The sequence below is a fragment of the Castor canadensis genome, chromosome 15 (assembly GCF_047511655.1).
Source record: "Castor canadensis chromosome 15, mCasCan1.hap1v2, whole genome shotgun sequence".
Classification (NCBI taxonomy): domain Eukaryota; kingdom Metazoa; phylum Chordata; class Mammalia; order Rodentia; family Castoridae; genus Castor; species Castor canadensis.
In genome coordinates this window covers 48,144,023-48,154,541 of record NC_133400.1, presented here as the reverse complement: position 1 = coordinate 48,154,541, position 10,519 = coordinate 48,144,023, and the positions used below count along the sequence as shown (strand labels likewise).

General features: G+C 49.9%; 1 protein-coding gene and 1 long non-coding RNA gene across 4 annotated transcripts; one reads left to right on the top strand and one right to left on the bottom strand.

The window, feature by feature from the left end:
• Nucleotides 1–607: 607 nt before the first annotated feature.
• Nucleotides 608–3,315, bottom strand: C15H1orf35 (chromosome 15 C1orf35 homolog). Of its 2 annotated transcripts, XM_020185339.2 has the most exons (7): nt 2,753–3,138; nt 2,523–2,568; nt 2,349–2,431; nt 2,202–2,274; nt 1,993–2,078; nt 1,293–1,424; nt 608–1,125 (listed from the first exon to the last, which is right to left on the bottom strand). In XM_020185339.2, the coding sequence occupies exons 1-7, from the start codon at nt 2,995–2,997 to the stop codon at nt 1,008–1,010; spliced, it is 783 nt and encodes a 260-aa protein (XP_020040928.1). In that variant the 5' UTR covers nt 2,998–3,138; the 3' UTR covers nt 608–1,007. The 2 variants fall into 2 exon arrangements, with proteins under 2 accessions (XP_020040928.1, XP_073912214.1); XM_074056113.1 differs by having other exon boundaries at nt 1,993–2,274; nt 2,753–3,315.
• Nucleotides 2,768–5,109, top strand: LOC141417442 (uncharacterized). Of its 2 annotated transcripts, none has more exons than XR_012442006.1 (3): nt 2,768–2,907; nt 3,973–4,151; nt 4,977–5,109. It is a non-coding gene; the product is annotated as an uncharacterized lncRNA (long non-coding RNA). The 2 variants fall into 2 exon arrangements; XR_012442005.1 differs by lacking the exon at nt 2,768–2,907 and adding an exon at nt 3,366–3,830.
• Nucleotides 5,110–10,519: the final 5,410 nt, after the last annotated feature.

The window sequence follows — 10,519 nt, the reverse complement described above, 5'->3', positions numbered from 1 at the left end:
CTAAGTCTGTCCTCTCTGCTGTAGGTGGAACCTGGTAAGATATGTTTGGCCCTTGCCCTGGCTAGGTGGACTGACTCTTCATCCCCTGAGACAGCATCTTAAGTAGGTAAGGGCAGTCTCCACTCAGGCATTCATATACAGGGTAAAGGTTGGTATATAAGCCACAACCCAGATCACAGAGGACACTTTGGGTCTGCCCTGGGCCATACCCAGCATTTGCAGTTTTAGATTCAGAAGCAAAAGAACAGTACACCTATGAAATCCAGCATGGGTTCTGCTGTTTGTATTCTCATACCTATGGGCACAAGGTTTTTACTTCTGGCCCACTGCCCATATAGGAGCTACCTGGACCCCAGCCAAGGCTGCCCTTCCAGGCTTAACCTCATTGACCACTTGCCTGGTTGTAAGACTGCCCCAGGACAGGGCTTTCATCACCCTATACCCTGAGGTGAGTACTGGATGAGCCCTGCCCTGTCCACACAATGTGAGGACAATAGACAAAAAACAATAGAAAGTCACAGGCAGTACCACACTACAAGCGTGGGGGGGACACACCATGGAACCTGGGCTGCTTTCTACACTAACCTGCCATTCAGATGATGCACTCTACTTTTAAAATACTTTATTCAAGTACAAAATGAGTTGATAAAAAAGTAACCATACTTGGTCACAGTTAAGCATGGAGTACCTAGACTGATGCAGCAGACAACCGAGTCTTGGCTCTGCAGTCCCCCTTCACAGAAACCTAGAGAGGTTACCACAAAGCAGCCCTCCTCCCCAGTGGCCAGTCAGCTTCCAAGGTCCAGTAGGCACAGCTCAGTCACTCAAGGGACAGCTACCTGCCTTACCAAGATGGGTTTCCCTGGGTGGGCCCACAGCTGACCCAAGTTGGGAAGTGGCAGCCATAGCCCAATTCTTACAGAGCCTAGTGGTGAGCAAGCAGGGTCCCAGCTCAGGGTAGCCAGGGATCTGGCATCTTATCAGTCCAGTAGTCTCAGTCATCAGAGCTATCTGTCCTGTCGTCTGTGGGATGGGGTCCTTCCACTGTCTCTGCTATGTCCCCATTTCCTCCTTTTATAGCAGGGGGAGGCGGAGGAGTCAGAATCATGCCGCTGGTGCCCAGGCCTTAGGAGACAAGAACAGCCAGACATTTAGAGCAAGAACCCTAGGCTAGGTAGTACTTCACTCTGCTCAATCATGCTCCAGGAGCCCCCAGCCCTCACTAAACACTGCCTGAGTGCCCAATCAGGCCTGACCAGGGCTCCCCAAGATAGAGCTGGGCCTGGGCCTACCGAGCAGGAGAAGGAGAGGAGGAAGTGGCTTCAGCCTCCTTCTTGTGTTCTTTGTCTTTCTTCTTCTTATGTTTCTTATGTTTCTTCTTTTTCTTCTTCTTCTCTTTCTTGCTTCTCTTGTGGCTTTCAATGCTGCAAGAGGGAATACAGAAAGGGCCTCAACTCCTAGGGGACAGGAATCAGCCAGCTGAGAGTGATTGAGGAGTACCCACTAGGGTAAGGGCACTCGTAACAACCAGCATCCATATGGGCTTATAACTCTTAAGCTCATTAGTAAATGAGCTTAATGTTGGCTCTTCATCCAGTGAACCAGTCAGTCCAGTGTGGAATATCCCCATCAAGGCAGAAAGCGCTGCAGGACAGTGCAGAGCTGGGCCTGTTACCACCTCTTAACTGCTCCACCTCCCAACCATCTGGGCAGCATCCCAGTGACAAACTCCCACCTGCATCCATCACCCCACTTGGTCCCCCACGGTGGCTAATGTGACCCCATGCCAATCCCAGGCTCCTTGGGCCACTGAGCAAGAAGGAAGGCACCTCCAGCCTGAAGGCCAAGGCCCACTCACCCCAGTAAAGCTCAGAGGGCTATACTGCCTCCCCATTTCCGGCCCACTGGCCCGGGCTCCGAGCCTCTCCTGTGTGCCTCCTCCAGCACTATCCCATACGGTACCAACAAAAGACTCCCAAGACAACAACTTACCCATGTTCCGCCTTGTCCTCAGCGTGTGGCTTCCTCTTGGCCGCAGCTGGAGAGGTGCCCTGGCTGCTGCTGTCCACGCGGTGGTGCTGCACGAGAAGGCGCGCAGGGCGCTCCAGGGAGTCCCGCCCCGGGTACCACAGCTCAACTCCCTCCCACCCCCGCCTTTCCCCGCCCCCCGAGGTCCCAGTGCAGAGGCGGGCAAGGGTTACCGTGAACACCGACAACCCCAGCTTCGCGGCCTCCTTGTCTTCCCGCGACAGAGCCACACGACCCGCGGAGCCACTGTAAGAACAAGGCAGTGAGGACAGTTTTGGACCACCGCCCAGTCCCGCCTCCCCCGGCCCGCTTCGCCGCACCTGGCGCTTCCCAGCCCCAGCAGCCGGTCCACGCTCTTCTCCTCGGGGTCGCTTCCCTCTCGCTTGCAAATCTCCACGAAATCCTGCAGAAGAGGACGGGAGGTGCTCTGCCGACAGAGATGGACCTCCGCCAACCCTATGGACCTCGTGCCCACGCCTCCGCCGCCAACTTACCTCCTTGCTCAGGCCGGTGGGCTGCTTCCTCACGTTCTTGTAGCCTCTGCAACATCCGGGGAGCGAGTGTCAGGGGCACCTCGTGTTCCCTCCTGGTCTCCCCTTCTCATCCCACCCCCTCAAGACCTAAGAGTCAAGCAGCCCCGCTCCTCCCGCAAGCGAAGCCCGGCTGTCTTCATCCCCGCCCCCTAGATCTCCTTAGTCCCGCCCCACAGCCCGTAGACACTCACAGCGCGGCCAGCAGAGCCTCCCTTTCGGCCTCGCGCACGGCCGCCAGCTCCTCCTCGCGGCTCGGCCCCACGCCCGGCGTGCGACCCTTCGCGTACCAAGTGAGGTCACGGCCCTTCTGCCAGCGGCCCACAGGCGCCATCAGCGAATTCCCCAGGTAGTTTTCCCTCTGCTTGTCAGTCTTCACGTCCTCCCAATTAAACTGGTCCTGCCCGCCGCGCACACCGCCGCGGCTTGAGCCGAACATGGCGCCAAAACCGCCGCAGGACTACCACCGCCTGCGAGAGCCGGACAACCAGCCCGACTCTGCAGCAGCTCCAGACGCGGGCCGTGACGTCACGCCTCGGCCGCCTCACGCTTGCGCACCTCACTACTGGGCACGCACGTTGTGCGTATCCGTGCGTCTGTGCAGTGCAGCAGCAGGCCACGCCCTCCCGCAGTCCTTTTCTCCTACACAGTATACCACCCGCCCTCTGGTCTGCTTACGGTTCTGACACAGACTGGAAATCCAGGCTCACCTAATCACTTCAACCCCAGCCTTACCCACTGATGCATCCTGCGCCATTTCCTCGCGCGCCTGCGCACTACACCTCTCCACCTCTCCAGCTGAGCCTCGTGCGCCTGCGCCGAGCAAGCTGTTGGGCTAGAGCGCTAGCTACTCTTGTACAGTGGCAGATACTGGAAATTCTCCCTTGTACAGTGCACCAAAGTCTACCGGCTGCGGGGTGGCTTAAGAGCTCTGGAGGCTGGTTGATCACCGGTCCGGAAACTTCCTGAGGTTGGCAGGGTTGTCTCCGGCCTGTGGCCTGTGCGGATAGCTTGGCGCGCAGACCAGCATGCGAACCTCGGGGCACATGTTTGGTGCCTCCCCGAAAACCAGGCAGCGCGATGGCTACAAAGTACCGGGTTCCCAGATCACTGCACACTAAGCACAACAGTGGAGTTTTCTTTAGTGAAACGAGGGACGGAGTTCCTTCTAACACCGAGGGGCGATAAAGTCTTGACAAAAATAGGTTCGTTGCTCTGCACTGAGGCACAACATGGCACAAAAGCAAGTACAATGAAGGCCACAAGGACCAGGTAACCTTGACTCAGAGCAACCTAACGTTTTCTCTGCAGGTGCAGTTTGGCAGTGCTGCAGAGGGGCGTGCGGCATAAATGACTGGCTTTACTGACAAAGACTACGAATAACACTTAATTGTATTTTGTTCTGATTGGGCAGTGCCAAGAAAAAAGTCTGGGATAACTCAGAAACTCTATGAAAGTGAGCCTAACACTCGTTTGGAACCAACTGAATCACTGGTTGTAACTGGCAGCCATTGAATGATTTGATATCAGGAGTAAAACTGTCACAAGCCATCTACCTGGGGTCCTTCTGCAGAAGCCTGTTAGAAATCTTGGGTAAGTAGGAGAAACTCCTCCAGTTATTCCTGAGCCGTGGGATTTTTTTTTTTTTTTTTAATAATCGTAAAGAACAGTGGATGACAATGGGCAACAGCAGGTGGACAGCTCCTGGCCTCAAGATTGAACTGAGACTCTCTGAGGGAAGAGAAGGGGGCAAATGTTACAGCTCTGGAGCTCTGTAGATGTCCGTTTCATTTTCACACTGCTTGGCCCTGTGGGCCATGATGTCAATATCGCACCTAGGACAGCTGCAGGCACTTCCACAGCCCAAACCAAGCAAGCTTTGCTCCTGCTTCTGTTGCTGCTGTAGCCAGCCCTAATCAACCACCACCCATGGAGGCTTCAGCTGACTGCCATCTACTTCTGTACTGCTATGGCCTCTGCTGTTGTGAGTGGGACAGCCTGCTTACATAGCCAGAAAGGGGTGTGACAGGAGTGTCTGTACCAATCATGCAGTCCCCTCATGCAAATGAAGGATTTGTATTTGCATTTGTGCCAGTCACAGGTCTTTTGCTGGGTCACCAAAGGAAGTACTGCTCCTCTGTCACAGATGGAAATGGCTATAGGATCTTCTAGAATTCATAGAGGCTTGTGATGGCAAAAAGTCCATCACAACCTGTTTTCTGGTGCAGTGTCAAGGTGAGGAGGGTTCAAGGTGATCAGTGCTAGTATGAAGGCAGCCTAGCTGCCTGCCGGCAGTTCTTCCCTCAAGGCAGCCAGAGTCCCAGGAAAGGGCCTAGTGTCTGTTAATTAAGGGGTTAACTCTCCCCAACCTCCAACATCTCAACATATTTATTTTATTTTATTTATTTATTTTGGCAGTACTGGGATTCAAACTCGGCGTTGCACTTTCTCGGCAGATGCTTTACTGCTTGAGCCACACCTCCCGCCTCGCCTTCAGCACATTTAAAGAAAAAAAAATTAAAGGATGTTTGCAATAAAGACTTATCATTAACATTAGTAGTGCTTTAATAGTGTGTGACAGTACTCTAACAATGTCCTGATGGCTGAGGGAAAGGTGGGTCCCTATCATCTTTTCTTTTTTTGGCAGTACTGGGGTTTGAACTCAGGGCATCACACTTGACAGGTGCTGGGATCTCAAGGGTCCCTGACCAGAATGGACCTAAGGAAGGACTGAAGACAGGAGACACATGAAAGGACTCACTCACTCAGGAAGGGAATGATGAGACACATGACCAGAAGGCTGGTGACCTAACTGGCAAATTTTTATTTTTGCATCAGGCTTTTTAAGCAGTATAAAGCAGGAAGTTATACAATGCAAGAAGAACTTCTATTCCTGGGAAACAATGTCCTTTACCTGAAAAACAGTGTTCTTGCTCCAATCTCCTAGGTTACACAAGCGAAACTCAGACCCTTCTAGTTTCAATGACGACACCCAAACCTCCCTGTTTTCATCTAGCTTCACTTGGTTTCACATACATAAAACTCGGGTCTGGTTGCAAAGGGCTTGTGCCCTGTTTCTGACCTTTCATAAACAAATACCTTCAGGTTAATATTTCTTTTCTCCAGACAAAGGGAGCCACTCCATGTTTCCTCAAAACCTCAGTGAGAGACATGGTACACTTGCAGTTTCTGACCTTGTCAGGATCCTGCTAAGATGCAACGACCTTGTCAGATTGCAGCTCATGGCTCCCAACAGACAGGCAACCATTCTACTGCTTGAGCCACACCTTCAGCCTTCCAACAATCTTCAAAATGAGTAAATGCACTTAATTGTAAGAATCAGCTTAGATTGGGTCTTTTCTGTCAAAGGATTTAATCAGTAACCACCACTGTTACAAATGCTAGTCTCACTAACTCGTTTCCCACTGTTGGAATTAATAACCCTCCAGTGCCGAAAATAGACACACAAGAGACAGAAAATCTTGACAAGGCAATTTCTCTTGATCAATATGGGGCAAGCATGTGCTCACTCCTGCTAAGCAAACATGCAAGGACAAAATGAGTGGCAGTGGCTCTTCCTTATATCCTCACCTGGGATTTGTCCAGGTCAAAGGTTCATAGTCTCTCTCAATTGGCTAAAAGGCTTGGGGGATGGGTTATGGCATATAGTTTGGCAGGCAGTGGAGTACAGGAATCTGGAAGAAGAAGCAAGGACCCTTTAAACATGCAAGTCACCGGTGACCTGAGGAATTTTTAAGTAATCTAAGAGTGTAACAAATACTTTGATAGAAAAGATCATTTTTCTTCCACCATACCGTCACTTCATAGACTCTGCTTAACCTGATAAAAGTTTCTTTTAAGAACAAAGGGTCATTATCCTCAGTCAGACAAAATTCCACTAGGTCCCTGGTTCCAGAGCTGCTAACCTAAAACAGTTATTGCTTCCCTGAACTTTTAAACTTCATTGTCTTCAAAGCACTCTCCCAAAGTTCCCTTTCCAATTAGCCAACCCCTTAGACTGTGAACCCAAAACCTCCCCAATTCAGGGGAGGGGCAGTATTACATTAGAGATAAAACCTGAGTGGACTTCCTGCCCAGTGTGCTTGCTATTTGTCTGTGGTGCACCCTTCCGCAGAAGTAAATTTTGCCTTGCCTGTTGACTTCTAAGTTGTATGGGCTCTCTCTCATGATACCCCAGTATCTTAAAGATATTTGTAGCAACATGGGGGCCCACTTTGGATTTTCATGTCACTCAGTGAGCCCTGGAGATCCCCTTCCTCAGGGGAGATGTGTCCCACCACTTTCTTTTTGCAGCAGCCTTAGGGCTAGGGGAATCTGGGGCGACCAGGTTAACTGTGCACAGACCAAGGTAAGAAAGACAAGTACTGCTTTGGAGGTCGGGACATCCTAGAGGCTGTGTGGGCATGACTGGGATCATGAGGTCGAGGAAGATCTTTGGATAGAATATAAGAAACCTCTGATACAGGGGGTTGAATATTCTCCCAAGTGTAAGGAACTGCCAAACAAAGACCACACCACATGTAGAAAGAGAATTTATCGGAAGAACAGAGTGCTGGGCTGACTCAGGTTCAGAGTGCAGCAGCTCAGCTGGAATGGGTAGTGGGCTTTATAGGAGGGGCCACACCAAGGGGAGGGAGGGTGTTCCTCTCAGAGAACAGCTGGGCCACTGGCCTCCATTTATCTGTGATCACCAGATAGAATGGGTTGACGTGCATAGCTAGTTGAGAAGTGGGAAGTTCCTGCGGGTTTGCAAGCAGGGAAACAATCAGGGGAGTTTTGCAAGTGGTCATAAATCAGGGAGGTCTGGTTTCAGTGTAAGCCTTGGGACTCTCTGCCTGCCCCAAGAATGCCAGGGACCTAACGTTCCAGCCTTTTGTTGGTAATATGGGCGCCGTTTGTTCTAGCTACTTCATGCTGAGTGAGGGCATCATTGGGGGGTGGGGGGAATCCAACCAGAATTTTGGAAATTTGTGAGGTCCCCATGAGTGGAGGTAGATGGTTTTTCCCAGGCTTCATTTGCAGACAAGGCCAGTTGTTGGTAGGCCAGAGAAGGTTGTAGTAGCACCTGGTGGGAAGTCTGTCTGTTGAGCTCCCCAAATAATCCTGGAGGCATCTATGGTTAAAAAGCATTTTCCTGGGTTAGGGGTTTGTATTTCCATAGCATCATTACATGTGCAGCCATTTTTATTTCTATAGTAGCCTCTATGAGGGTCCTAATAGATCGTATAACCAAGGGAAGTAAGCAGGGAAGTATTGTGCATGCTCCCAGGATTAGGCCCACTGCCCCTATCAATGTTTTAAATCCACCTATGACAGAAAACCATCCTCCAAACAAGCCATTGGGATCCCATCCTTTCCAAGTCTGGACAGGGACATGGGCAAGCTTTGTCATCCTATCTGCAATTTCCTCTATGGCTTTTCCTTCATCATCAATCTGCAGGCAGCAGTTGCTCAGGTTAAATTTTCCACAAACTTCTCCCTCAGAAGCTAGCAAATAGTCTAAAGCCAAGTGGTTTTGATAGATAGCATTGTGCATCTTAGTGTTTTGCTTTGCCAGCAAATTGAGGGCTCTTGTAGCTTTATTAGTTATAATTTCGACAACAGCCTGCAGCCTGATGATGTGGTTGAACATGTATATATGGGTATGGTAGCCCCAGGACCCATCCTCTGTCCAGGTGGCAGGACCATAATACTGGATGATTCACTCAGAAGGCCATGTGTCATCCTTCCAAGTGCCTATTTGTAAGGTTCCCTGTTTTTTTCTATTTAATCTTGTTCATATATGGGGACTCCCAGGTCTTCACCTTGTCTGAGGGGAAGCAAGAAGAACGGATGGTCTGATGGAGCCCATCACACAAGACCCAAACCAGCTTCTAGGCAGCACCATATAAGCTTGTCTCCCACAGAGCCAATACAGCCCCCTGGGAGCCTGCAATAAGATTGTTCCATGCTTTTTTGAGATTAGAAAAGTTGGCCAGTGGTTGGGGCTGGGGCTCTATATGGTTTGGAGTACCCCACCACTGAGTCTCTTGGGCTGTGTCATTGTAAAACTTTTGTCCTAGACAAGTTAGGTCCCCCACCGAGGTGGATATTTTTTTCCTTGGCAGAAGATACAATAATTTCCGATAATGGAAGTTTTAAGGAGCCAGACACCTGTCCTGTGTCATGGGAAGGCACTCTCATTGAAAGGCACTCTCATTGAAAGGCACTTGTGGGTCTAACTCCCTTGCCTCCCAAGGCCAGTGGTTTCCCATGTTGGTTTCCCTGCAAACATAACACGAAGTGACATCTAGTGTCTGGGCTATAGACTTGACCAGTGAGAGGAACAAGTTCTTAGTTTTAACAGAAATGGGGAATTTATCTGTCATTTCCTCATAAAAGGAGTGGAAGACCTAGTATGAGGAACTCTCATGGGTAACAGTTATTAACTTAAGGTGTAACAGACTCCCAGGGTCAAAGTCTCTGCCATCTATCCTTATGCCAATTATCTGTCCCTGTGTCCAATCAGATGGCTTAAGTACAGTAAAATTTACAGGGTTACAGGTGCCTTGATTATATTTAGAGGTAGTAGTGCCCTTTTGAATGAGGGCTGTGTAGTTAGCCCCATGCCATGTGGCCCATGAAACACAACTCCAATAAGGACAAAACTGATAATTCTCTTCACCACATGACCAACAGTTGTCTCCCCAGCACATATACTTTTCATTTAATGTATAGGCCCTTTCCCAACCCAGGCCCCCACAGCCACAGGATGTACCTCCACATAGCCTGTACACTTGGTCTATGGGTGCACATGCATCAAACAATAATGACACTGGTTTATCAGGATCAAACAGCTGGGTGAAAGTAACAAAGTCCCCAGAGAAGCGGCCACTCCTGAGTTCTAACCATTGCTCTTGAAGGTGATAAGTGGGGTTGAAGCAGGTATATTGATTATCACAGGAGCCCACTTGATAGGTGGTGTGATTGTGGGTGCATGACCCAATGACAGAGCCTGCACAGGAATAGTAAGTATGGAAAAGTAAAGTCTTAGTAACAATACTTCCTGCCCACACAGTACGCATACATGGGTCACAGGAGAAGGACTCTAGGGCTGCAAAGGGAAAGCAGATCGAGAGCCAGATGAGGACTAAGAAATTATGTAGGAGTGGAAGAGGGAGAAAGTTTGCAGGAGAGGCGTAGCCACGTGGAGCCTAGTGGTATGCAAGAGTACTCATCCTTTGCTGTAGCAGGAGAGTCTGAAGTTGGTGGACAATGTTTTAACCTTGAGAGGTACTGCCACTGAGGGATCTCATTGAGCTTGACAGTGGTGGGTTTGTGAGGATGACCAGATGAGGTCCAGTCTGCCAACGTCCCAACAGAGAGGGTCAAAGATCCTTTAGGAGAACAAGATCCCCTGGTTTAACAGGCCCTTGGAGGGATGGGGCAGGATCTAGTCTGCATGCTCTCTGAGAAGTTCCCTTAGAAGGTTAAGGTAAGGTAGATAATCAGCCAAAGGAGCAGAGTCTGTTGAAGGCAAGTTTCCTAAGAGAAATGGGCTGCCATACATTATTTCGAAGGGGCTCAAGAAGAAAGGGCTTCGGGGGGTGGCTCTGATGCAGGCCAAAGCTAAGGGCAAGAGCTGAGTCTAGGGCAAGTGGAACTCAATGGAGAGCTTTTTTAGATGTTTTTTTATTATTCCATTTATTCTCTCTACTTTTCCTGATGATTGAGGGTGGTAAGGGATATGTAGGTTCCAGGCCACTGCCAGGGTACAGGAGACAATTTGGGTTACTTTAGAGATGAAAGCTGGACCATTGTCAGATTGTAAAGTCCAAAGCAATCCAAAGCAGGGGATGTCATTGATTAAGTGGGTAGACACTACGTCTGCTGACTCGCCTGTAGTAGGAAAAGCCTCAATCCATCTAGATAAGGTGTCAACCAGGGTTAATAAATATTTA

What these genes read in the sequence shown, in the direction of transcription:
- C15H1orf35 (XM_074056113.1), bottom strand. Translation starts at nt 2,997, where the DNA reads ATGTTCGGCTCAAGCCGCGGCGGTGTGCGCGGCGGGCAGGACCAGTTT. An exon ending in CCACCGGCCTGAGCAAGGAG is followed by an intron (nt 2,432 to 2,522) that starts GTAAGTTGGCGG and finishes CCTCTTCTGCAG; the next exon opens with GATTTCGTGGAGATTTGCAA. An exon ending in TCCTCTCCTTCTCCTGCTCG is followed by an intron (nt 1,126 to 1,292) that starts GTAGGCCCAGGC and finishes TTGTCTCCTAAG; the next exon opens with GCCTGGGCACCAGCGGCATG.